At 39.4% G+C, this 12,540-nt stretch overlaps 1 protein-coding gene across 1 annotated transcript in view; it reads left to right on the top strand.

Moving 5' to 3' along the window:
* LOC126176813 (vacuolar protein sorting-associated protein 8 homolog) overlaps nucleotides 1–12,540 on the top strand; it is a 207,495-nt gene that overhangs the window by 53,620 nt on the left and 141,335 nt on the right. Inside the window, exons 8-11 of the mRNA XM_049923995.1 lie at nucleotides 520–654; nucleotides 5,230–5,343; nucleotides 5,441–5,556; nucleotides 11,615–11,783. Of these exons, the coding sequence (XP_049779952.1) occupies nucleotides 520–654; nucleotides 5,230–5,343; nucleotides 5,441–5,556; nucleotides 11,615–11,783 (534 nt within the window). The remainder of the gene's footprint in view (nucleotides 1–519; nucleotides 655–5,229; nucleotides 5,344–5,440; nucleotides 5,557–11,614; nucleotides 11,784–12,540) is intronic.

Here is a 12,540-nt window from a genome sequence, read left to right as displayed (position 1 = left end):
GGCAGAGTGATAAGTGAGAGAAAAATTCTAGGACCAATTTTTGATTGGACCTCCAACATTTTGGTTTGCAAATTGCACTTAGCCAGTTAGCAGTGGTTACACATGACTACTAGTCACTGTTGTTTTACCATATATGAATGAGGTTTGGTAACTGTTTCTCCTCAGATCCAGTACACATTATAACTCATTTCTACTTTGTTGTTGTCAGTGGAATGTACAAGAAATCCATGAAATGTATACTTCCATACATATATGAAGCTCAAATGTTCAAAACTACTAATTCCCAGTTTTTGACATGAAACAGAGTAAATACTAGTAACTGATTTCTGGCATAATTTCTGCAAGAAAATGTATGGAGGTACGTGAAACTGAGCCCTTAATGTCAGTTTACGACAAGTAAAGAAGTTCATACTTACGATAGTATAAAACTGAAATGATTTTTCTCCACAAACATTAGTAGTTCTCGTATATTTCATTTATTGTTCCTGCATTGTTAATTTTAATTTGTTCATTTTCCAGGCCTTAGCAGGGGAACATGCCTGCTATAATTCTGTAGTCAGCTTTGGAAGCCAGCTGCTGCTGTTGGGCACTAAAACATTTCATGTGTTGTCAATCAGAACTTGGAATGATCGTCTAGCACACCTTGTGAAACAGGTGAGTTGTCACATTCTGCTCCATTACTGTAATGAAAGATAGCATCATGCATTATTGCCACATTTGATAGTTGGCTATAATTGTAATAAGTAAAAGAAAGAGATTAAATTATTGTTGTTCTGTCACCAAACAAATATGACAGATTATAGTATGGTGTTTTACATGTTTATTCCATTAGCATGAAAACGGTACATCTCCTGTACACATCTTAAGAAGTAAAAAGGATAGTTCCTAAACATTCTATACTTTTTTCCTTATAACGTAGGATAAAAATTAAATGACCTACACCCTTTGTTTTGTTACTCCTTTCATGTGTTGTTATCACCACCTACACCCCCCCCCCCCCCACCTCATTCCTTACACACACACACACACACACACACACACACACACACACACACACACGACCCTGCTTGCCCATAATTTCCAACACTCATTTTCCTTTTTGAAGGGTTCTTTCCTGCTGTCTGTGTTTTCCTACGCTCTTTTACTGAAACATAAGTAACTCGGGAAGACTTGAAATTATTTTGCTTTTGCTATTTATTTTTCAAGTAAGGAAAAAATTGTTTAAGTCATGTAAGCTGATAGTGTTGCTTGTAATTAAACTGTAAACTGCATCATATATCTTTCTATGAAAGTGTAGAAGTGGTATAAATTGGCAATGGCCTCTTACTTTGTCTCTTGGTATGTGCCTTATCAGCCTGAGTTTCCATACTGTACTGAGACCAGTAATGGATTAATATCCCAACCTAGAGGATGAAAGGGAGTTCTGCTTTGTTTTCTATTTCCATTTTGCTTCTCTGATGAATGGGGTATCCCTTGAAAATATTTGTTCATGAATTTCATATTTTTTGGTTGGGATCCAACAGCAACACAGTGATGGTTGCTTTGAATATAATTACATTCATAGGGAGAGAGTAAATTCAGTAAACAACATTACAATGTTTCATTCGTGCAAAACAAACAGTAAGTGGTATGTTTTCCATAACCTATGCTTTCCAACAGTGTGTTTGTAGTAACTAGTGTTACATGCTACATGTAACTATGTTGCTTGAGAAATAAAAGTAGCAGACTCTTAGATGAATATAGTAAGTGTGTTCTTGTGCGTGTGCCTGAGCGTGTACTCTTAGCTCGTTACAGGTTTCAGCCAAAAGCAAGCAGAGTTTTCATTCTTTTTTGTTGATGGCTCGATGCTTCTAGTATTCGGCAAGAGGTCTTCTTTACTTCCAGATTATTTAGATTCTTATTTAAGCATTTTATTTAGTCAGAGACACTTCCATTTTTTATAAAGTAAGTAATAAATGACGTATTTGCCAAACTACAAGATTAAGATTTTTTTCCCCAACTTAATGTTTGAAAATACAGGGTTGTCTTACATTCACAGATTAAACTACTGCCGGTGAAGTCAATATTTTTACATTACGTAAAAGACTAATATGGGGATTGTCTTATATTTGCAGATGAAACTTTGGCAATTGAAGTCACTTGAAGATTGATTCTGAAGAATTTGGAAAGGTTGTGTAGTGTCACAAAATCACAGACACTAGTGTTCATACTAGGTGTGTGAAAACTAATGAGAATGACAACACTGAAGGTGATATGGCACCGTGTGTTTTTCTACGTGTGTAGACTTGTGTGTTCATCCCTTTCAGATGCTCAGGCAGAGTTTCAGCTCTGTAGAATCATCATGTGACTTTTGGACAGCAACCATCAGTGAAGTTGTGCGTGCGTGCGCGCGCGCGCGCTACGAAAATGAAACGGTGGGATTTAGAACAACGTTATGCCATCAAGTTTTGTGTTAAAGTTGGGGAATCCATTGGTATGAACATTGAAATGTTGAAACAGGCATATGGGGAACATTCCTTATCAAGAGCTCAAGTTTTTGACTGGCACAAAACATTTTTGGAAAGCTGAGAACATGTTAAAGAGGAACCTCACTCAGGGAGACTTGAACTTCAAAAACCACTGAAAACGTCTAACATTTGTGTGCTCTTGAGAGATCGGATTCACGTTTAACAATAGGGATGATGGATGAGCTGTTAAACTTACACTTTCACCATACGTCAAATTTTGACCAAAGTTTTGCACGTTCAAAAGGTCTGTGCCAAAATGGGTCGATAAACCTTATAGCAGAGCAGAAGGACAGTCAAAGAAACTTGTGCATTGATCATCTTGAGAGGAATGACAAAAAGGTTCAGGCATGTTATCACAGATGGTGAATCCTGGGTTTTTTAGTATGATACCGAGACAAGGAGCCAAAGTGAGGAGTGGCACTCTGAGACATTTTCTTGAGTGAAAAAAGCTCGAATGAGCGAATCAAAGATTAAAACAATGCTGAATTGCGTTTTTGGCAATAGGGTATCATGCATAAATAATCTGTTCTTCCAGGACAACCTTGTCAACAAAGTGTTTTACAAAGATATCCTTGAAAGGCTCAGGAAAAGGGCGAGACCAGACATTACAGACAGCTGGACACTGCGTAATGACAATGGTCCATGTCACACGGCCAATTCCATCATGGAATTTTTTACTTCAAAAGGCCTTCCTATTGTTCCACAGCCCCCCCCCCCCCCCAATTCACCTGATCTGAGTCCTTGTGACTCTTTTCTTTACCTGAAATTGAAAAATGTCTTAAAAGGACACCCGTTTTGGACTCTGGAGAACGTTCAAAAGAATGTGAGTGACATGTTAAAGGCCCTATTACTTGAGGCCTTTCGTTGCTGCTACCAGGACTGGAAACAACTTCGCCTGTGTATTGCTGCTGAAGAGAACTACTTTGAAGGGGACAATATTATTCTTTGAAAAAAATAAAAACTGTGATAGATAAGAAATTAGTTCCATTACTTTACTCCCTCACCTTGTACTCCTACTTCTGGCGCAGTCACAGGCAGTGCCTAATTGACTGTGTTTTGTTTTTATGAGCAATTATTTAATGTATTTCATTCATTCTTTTTTTCACAAGGATGTTATTTATTTAACAACATTGTGTGAGCCGAGTGAGCACTGCAGGTGACTGGTGTCCATCTGCTACGTAACATAAGCTGACAGCTGTTGCTCCTGCCACACATGCCAAAGTTGTTGAGAGGCCAAGCTCCATGACACTGCATCAAGGAGGTCAGAACCTGTTCTGACCTCCTCGTGCCACATAGGTGCTGTTCTTATGTTAATAGTAAATTGTTCCTAATTGTTTTTCTGGAGTGATTGGAGAAAGTTATCACAAAAGTGATATTATTTGTTAATTTGTTCCAGTGAGCAAAATGTAACATTGATTTTATCAAACTATATTACATTTAACAAAGGAAAAAACTTGACTATTTCCATAGTAGCAATGAAAAAGGGACTGCAAGAAAATGTTTTTCATAGTTAGCTGGCTTTTCATTTGTAGTTGGGGTGGAAATGGCTTTAAAATTGGGCAGATCCTCAATAGTTGAATACATTTTTGGAGAAGATGGTAAAAGTCTGTATAGAGGCCAGTGGAACACATACGTGTGTTGTACAGCAATATTAACAATTTGTGTGTTGATGGAATAGCGGAAATGAAAGGTAGTGTGTCAGCTGCTGGTTCTATGCAGCCAGTGAGAGAGCATCAAGGAGACGACATGTTGGGTAGCAGGAAATGAAGGAAAATATTGTTATATTCTTATTAATTTTTAAGACAGATGCTCTATATCAATGAAACAGTTCGTAATTTTGATTAGTGAAAATATGTTAAAAATAAAGTTTTCTCAAAGGACCTCTTTAAAAAAGGAGTATTCTTATACTTGTAGAAATACAGTATATTATATATGAATTCTCATGACAGACTATGCCAGCTATTCCTCTTTGTAAGGAAGCTGAGCTTAGTAGAAGCATGTTGCCCACCGCCTTTTTCCTGCTGACTATGATAGTTTTTCAAATCCTAGTGGGCATTTTTTTTGTAAATGTACTCTCGGTGTCTTCAGTGTATATCATAATCTTTAAATTAAGACTGAAAATCAAGGAAAGTGTTTTATTACGTGAATTAAAATAGCAGTGACAAGAAATAAAGCAGTCTGGCAGTTGTTATTCGCTGAAGTATGTACAAGCTATTATTATGATGGGTTCACCATTCCCAAAAGCATTTAAAAGCCTCTGCCAGTGTCTCCCCAGCAAGGAATACATGTACTCCCTTCTGTTTGCATCTAGTATAAGTGCATGGTCAAATGTGACATTGTTTTTAAAAATGATTGAGCATTGTGTATCTGAGGCAGAACACAGAAAGCAACCAGAAATTTGTGGTAAATTTGGAAAATCGTGTAAAGGTTGCATTGAGGCTGGTCATTGCACCAGTCATCATTTTTAATCTGTGAAATGAATTCAATCTGGGGCTGGCAGGCCTTCCTGTGTCCCAGAATTGGGTTCTTTAACCCACTTGTATATGTGGGCAGGTGTCTCTGAAACACTATCATTTTAAATGTGTAACATGATACTAATGTTTGATAGGTAAACTGCAAAGTTAAGTGAAAACCTGACCTTCCTTCACTTACATCAGGATTAAATTGGTACATGCAGCATTCGGTTTCTATGCAAAATTGTGACATTTTCATTCTTTCCTAGGATCGGTACCTGGAAGCACTTTCACTCGGAATGGACTTCTACCATGAAAGAGGGAAGGCAGTCATTGGATTGAAAGGCCCTAAAACCAAAAGAAAAGAAATAATTTGGCAGAAGGTACTAATACATGCTGTTGTGTATGACCCTGATAATTTTTGAAAATATTGTGATATAAACAATCAGTTTGTTAAACATAATTTATACTATGTTTCAGGTGCTGGAGATACTGAACATTTACATAGATGAAACACTAATTCATGGTGGCAGTACTGATACCTATCAAGAGTCCATACCTGCATGTGTGGAATACTGTGTGTCATTGGATGTAATGTGAGTGGTGGTCTTAGTTTAGGCATCAGACTGAATTTTGCCGTAAAGCACAACAGATAATGTTGCTATGTTCCTAAGTAACTTCTGTTTGTGATTTTGTGTCAGATTTCAGAACTTATATAATTTTCTGCAAGTTTTTTGTTGTTTTGTGGCTTGTTAAAGAAGTTTCTAGTTTGGTAATACAAATTTTTGTTTGATTTCACAATGTCTTCTGAGGTGCATTATTATTCTGATGCTGTGAGTGCTGTGTGTGAAATGAAAGCAGAGTGTTTCTTTGATAGCTGCTGTTGGCTGAATTTGGCTGTCTAGGTAGTTGTGAATGTGAGAAGTTATACATACACCATGAGAGAGAGAGAGAGAGAGAGAGAGAGAGAGAGAGAGAGAGAGAGAGCAGTATTAGCAACAGTCTGAATGGTTCAATGTGCCATGCATCAATCGCCTACATGCGAGAAGTTGCTTTTCCTCTTTTTTGGCTGTTATCTCCATCCTGGAATTTCCACATTGGTCACAATATTGGTAATGATCATATCTCCAGTTTTACTTGCTAGACACTGGCCACATCTCCCTTATAACACAATGCTCAAAATGTTCATTTCTTAGAAGAAAAACTTTAATTGACACAAAAAGTGTTGAATAAAGATTATTAATCTCTCATCCTAGTTTCCTTCCAGCACTAAACATTTACACGAAGAATACTATACATTTTTCCATACTTGGTGAGCAAGTATCAGTTTATGATCACCAAGGTTCAGGCATAAGTCTTCTGGTGAAATTAGGCTTACTGTCGAGCTGTAATGTCACACTATCCGTGGTGGGGACTGAAGGCTTTCTGTTTAGATGTGAGTATTTGATATCAACATTTTTTTCCCTCTCTCCCTGAAGATGTATAAAGACTTGTATAGAGCTGCTCCCGTTAGGCAAAGCGATATGCTGATGGTGATACCTTCAGTTGTTGCTCAAATAATGAGTGTACTGGACACATTGTGTTCCCTTCTTTTACACCACATATTTTGATTAATTTGTATTCAGTCCCCACATCTGTGTTTGACCTCCACATTTTTCATATTTTTTTTAGAGATTGTATGGGGAAGGTCACTCATTGCCCACCATGCTATCTTGTCAGTGCGGTGGGTTGTCAGGTACTTGTACAGCAGTAGCCTCCTGAGCACACTGGGATCATACCATCGATGTCCGAGCTGTCGAGCCGTCACCTCCCTGTGCATGCTGTGAAGTAGGTGCCTGTTCATGTGTGAACACTGGGACTCCAGACACTGGCTACCATGCCCTGGGGCCTTTGCTCTGGCTGGCTAGCAGTTGTGTGGAAACTTCTTGTTTGGAGTAAGCAGAATTGTGGCAGATATTTGACATCATGAAATGACCAAAGTTGCCAGCCAGTGGCCACAAGAGCCCAGCAGTCTTTTCAGACAGACCACAATTCAGTGTCGATACGTATGACTTTAAGAGCTTTCTTTCCCTCCTTGGCTTCACTGTGGAAGAAAAACAACACAAGATGACATGTGGACAGTTATTTCCCTCTGTTACTGGTTTGCACCCAAACAGGTGATGGATCCTATCTCTCTGCTTAACCAATGTTTGTTGTGGAGAATATAGAAACATATGTGGCTATCCCTCTTCTGTTAATGAATTACAAAGTGGTTCCGTCTTAATTAAAATGACAAATCCTACTACCCATCCCAGTGTATTACTCTCTTATAAACAACTTGTTGATGTACCTGTTACCATTACACTCCACAAGAACCTCAGTATGGTACAGGGATTAATTTTTCACAGGCACCTAACACTGCAGATGGACTAAGAACTACGTGATCACTTGGAGGAGCGAGAGATCCACTTTGTACATCGTGCATGTCGAGGTCCATCATGCAATAAGATAGACACCAGTGAATTCATCCTCACTTTTGAGGAACATTTTCTTCCAGAAAAGGTCAAAATTATGTGTTACCACTGTGATGAGAAGCCATATTCTCTACCCCAGATGTGGTGTTCTACATGCCATCTTTTGGGCAAATGTCTTCCTAGCATACATATGATGTTGTTGGCAGAGATTGTGGCTAGCCACTTCACAGAAACCATATGCGCTACCACCTGTCTACGTCAATTGCAGGAATGGACAAACTCTCTGATACCCGAAGTATGCTACTACTCAAGGGATACAAAATCCACTGTTCACCTCTCATATTTTGGAGCTCAGAAAAACTGTGATTGTTTGTACCCAGTCTCAGTGATATCGATCTTTCCCACTACTGTGGCCAGGTCATCAGCAGGAACTGAAGTATTTACTGTGACACCAATACCCAGTAGTTTTGAAAATAAATTTGACAATGGACACTCCCCCCTTCTCATGATTAATGTGGTGCCATCTTCAGAACCACTCTATCTCGGGAACCCTTTCCCTAAAAATCAACATATCAGAGACCTGACTCCAGCCAGTGATGGAAGGAGCCACAGACTGAGAGTCCCAGGGCTGCCCACTCTTTGTTTTGTTCCTACACTCCCAATAGATAAACCCTCATGTAAATATCAACTGCCAAATGTGAAAGAGGAGGAGGAGGAAGAGGAGAAGAAGAAATCTCAAGAGAAAGTTACTCCTGTCACCCTGGAGGTGCCATTCCCCCCATGCCATTGGATTCCGAACCATGTTCATTGATGATGTTTACCCTCCACCAATAGTGACTCAGAGACGTTGACACGTGACCTGCTCTCCAGGTTACTTCATGTCTAACCAGGACACCCTCAACATGATGATCCAATAGAACTGCAGTGGATAATATTGTCACATGCTAAACAACAGGAGCTACTAATTTCTTCTTGTTCGTCCATATGTGTTCTTCTCCAACAAACATTCTTCACTGATGACCATTCACCAACTCCTCAAATTTACCATGCCTTCTGTCTGTAAATTAGTTCGCACAGATGTTGTCATTGAGTAGATAGCAAGTGTATGGGAAGCAATAGCAGTGCAAGAGCAAGTGATCCCATTTTCTAATGTTTATTTAACTCACCTTCAGATAATCCCCTTAATCCAACAACTCCCCTCCTCCCCCCTTTTCCTCTGACAAATTTCAATGCCCCTGCCTCTCACTCCCACCCCTCCTCCTCACTCCACACCATGAGGAAGTACCACCTTGTCTAGTAGGGACCTTCTGATTTCCTAACTGCTTCAGCACCACCCACAGCACCGTTTCAGCTATTGATCTTGACCAAAGACATAGCAGTGGCACTTCAGGATTGTCGAAGGGCCCTCCAGTGCCTCGAGCAACATCTTCACTGACAACCCTCCGAACTTTTCAGCAGCTGTGAACTAAGGCTCAATACCTTATTAAAAATATGCTCTACAGACTGCTTGAAAGTATGGTAACCTGAGAATTATGCTGTGTTCTCAAATCATGGAGCCTTTTGTCCTCTTATGAGTGTGGTTTCTAGGAGGGACAATCCACAGCCATCCATATGGTTAGGTTGGAGACAGCAATGTTTCGGGGGTTTCATAAACATCAACACATCATTGGAGACCCTTCTGAGCAACATAAGGTGTAAGAGAGCTTGTCACCATCACATTTTACTAACCCTCCACAGCTGTGGCTTTTGAGGCTCCCTACACATTTTTATTTGTTGGGGTTTATCCCACTGATTGTTTCACATTAGAGTTGCTAATCATTCAGCTCCTCACAAATCCAAGAAATGGCATCTTGCAGGTTTCTGTGCTGGAGTGTTACACTCTTCATCAGCATCAGTGGGCTAATGACCCCTATCAGACCGTGGATTACCCCTGCATCTATGACGATGTTTGATGTAGCTCCCTACCTGTAGCCTTTGCCAAACTTCAGCTCCAAGGTGTCATCTGAAAAACCTTCACTTGGCATTTTTCCTTCTTCCATTCCAATGGTACTAACTCTTACTCACTTACATAATCACCACCTGACAATTTCCAAATCATACAACTTATAAAATTCTTTTTGCAACGAGGGACATTGAACCCCTGACACCTACCCTTGGGCAGTATCACCAGTTGGACTGCCTCTGGAGGACCTCTGTCTTAGAATATACTCCCAGCATTTTCCCACACATTCTGCCTTGGTTAGTACCCAGACCAGAAATAAGACCCATCTTTTTCAAGGTTCTAAAATCTCTCACCCCCTATCGCCTTTCCATGTCTGTTCCTGTCGGGTTCTTCAGGAGTATCCAGGTGTTACAATGATATATATACTAATGACTCTAAAACCACTGGTAAGAGAGGACATGAGTTAATATCCCCTGCCAGTCAAGAACAAAATTTTTTGCCAGCAGTGTGTAGTGTATTTTACAGTAAAGCTGATAGTGGCCAGCAGAGCCTTACATTTCATTAAACAGACCACCTTGACTGTATTTTGATTTGTAATGACTCAGTGAGCAGTCTCCTCTTGTCACCCTCAATATTGGCAATTCGTGACCTGCCTGAACTTAGTCGTACTGCCTGCTCAGTTTTCCTTCTCTGGATCCCAAGTCATCTTGATATCCCAGGGAATGAACTGGCCAACCATTTGACTAGGGATGTGATTAATCGTCCAACATTCACTTTGACAGTTTCATGTGCAGATTTGCAGTTGCAAATAAGATCACTCCTCACTTAATAATGGAACATGCATTGTGTCACTGACACCTCTGACAAACTCTGCACTGTCAAAGAGACTACTGCTGCGTGACACTTCTTCTTCCATTGTTGCCTCTGTATTGATCGTACCAGATTAATGCATTGTTTCATTTTATGTAACAAATCAATCTTACATTGTGGTTTGCAGAACCTTATAGACAGTGGCTCACATCTTTAGAATGACATCTGCTTTTGGCACTTCCTGCTAAGCCTGGCATCCTGGATTCTTTGCCTGAATATTGGCAGATGACTCACGGACAGTGTAACTGGTTTTCCATTTTCTTAGTGAAAGTGATTTTTATTCTTAAGTATGACATTTTAAACTACTTTAATGGTGGGGGCAGGGTGGGTGGGAGTGTGGCATCTCCAACAGCATGCTTAGTCTGTGGACTCTCGACCCTTTTTCTTCTGCCAGCCTCCTTGGTCATCCTTCTTTTACACTGTTTTAATTGCTCTTAGAGGCAGTTAGCCCCCTTTTTTCTGCCGCACCACATTTTCCATTTTAGGGTTATCATTCCAATGAATATTGGGTGCTGTTCTCTCTCTTTAACATACTGTCTAAAATGGATTTTGGGTGGGGCTGTGGAAATGATGGCTCCCATTGCATGCAGATCCCTGGCTGACACTCGTGTAGCCACACCCATCTACAGACGTGACTTTCTTCTCTCGCCTTTTTATTATTATCATTCCAGCTGATGTTCATTATGTTTTCAGTCTTTTCACATTTACTATTATGAATATCGCAGCTAAAAGGTGTTCTTTACTCTGTAATTGATTTTGCTCTTATCCAAGTTGGCAGGGGGTGGATGAGCTAAGATTTCTCTTGCCTTAACTGAGTCCTATGAGACTCCTCATCTGCTCTGAGCTATTTAGGGTGGCCTGACCAGTATACTTTTCCTTTGCCTTAAATTATTTCTCAGCTCTGGCACCAATATTGCTTTCAGTACATTGATATTTCCACTGTTATATGCTTTCATAATTTTATCAAATTTCTGCCACTCGCCAGTAACTCCAAATGAAATACCACGTGAACAAGGAACTGATGACCTCACCTGTAATCCCTTAAACCTCAACCAACCAATACCAGATGTGAACTGGCTTGGCCGCTTTCACAAAGGTAACAAAATGAATAATCTTAATTGTTTTGCAATATATAATTGCACACGACTAAAAAAATGATTTTGCTGTTTGTGACATGACTGATATGACTGTTCTCAGTGCTGCTGACTATAAGAGGACCAGTTCCAGAAAACGTTGTGTGCTGTAATAATTTTATGTTCCTTATTAAAATTCATGCTGCCACCACTCAACAGATATTTATATATCACTTCCTTAAAAGTTCAAAATAGGCATACAGAGAATAATAGAAAGTTATTTTGCCCTACCGTTGGTTTTTTACTTCTATGGCAGGGACTTGCTGTTTGGAAAGTTGTGGGATGCCTGCAGTAATGATGAAGTAACGAAAGCTGTCTATTTGGAAAGTCTTGAACCATGGTTGCTGAATGATCGATTGCGTCACGTGCCGCCCATCATAAGCCAGCAATTTGTTTCTCATTATGAGAATCTGGGCAATCTACAGGTTAGTTTCTAGTCATTGAAGTTTTTTGAATGTTGATATAGCTATAAACTTCATTGTGTTTCAGCTAAGACCTTTTTATGTTGTCTAACGTGTAGTGCATGCACTGCGCATTTGGCTGACCTATAAGACAGAAAGCTTAACCCAACCCAGACTAAATCTGTGTACTTGATTTAAAAAGAAGAAGAAGAAGAAGAAGAAGAAGAAAGGAAAGGCCAGCCTGATTGTGGTTCATATCGTCCACCCACTTTCTTTTCCAATTCTAAGGGGAGAGGGTTGCAGGCAATAGAGCAGAGATGTTCCATCTGAGCATAGAGAATGCATGGATGTGGAACAAGTCATTTTACGTGTAAATAAATTAGTTTGCAAATATGTGGGTGTGTGCTGACATTTTTTAATTATTATTGTTTTTTATTATTAAATACACAGGTGTGTATTAGTAGTTCCTATCTACTGCCTTTACACTTTATGGTAATAGAAATTCTTCTAAGGAGTAGGAGAAGTTACCAAGGAGAAACTTTTTTAATTTGTTTTTAAATTTTACTTTGCCATCTGTCAGACATTTTTTAACAGGGCAAGTAATCATAAATTTTGGTTTCAGTGTGCGTGATCCTCTTTTAGTGCTAAAGTCAACCTTAATTTGAAATAATAAATGTCATTTTTCTTCTTGTATTGTAATTATGCGAGTCATTGTTACTTTGATCTGCAGTGGATTATTTACAATAAACTTCATTAGGGAATAAATATACTGTGAAGCAGT

The sequence above is a fragment of the Schistocerca cancellata genome, chromosome 3, assembly GCF_023864275.1.
Source record: "Schistocerca cancellata isolate TAMUIC-IGC-003103 chromosome 3, iqSchCanc2.1, whole genome shotgun sequence".
NCBI lineage: Eukaryota > Metazoa > Arthropoda > Insecta > Orthoptera > Acrididae > Schistocerca > Schistocerca cancellata.
Note: the sequence above shows the minus strand (reverse complement) of the source record. Positions and strands in the feature narration are given on the sequence as shown.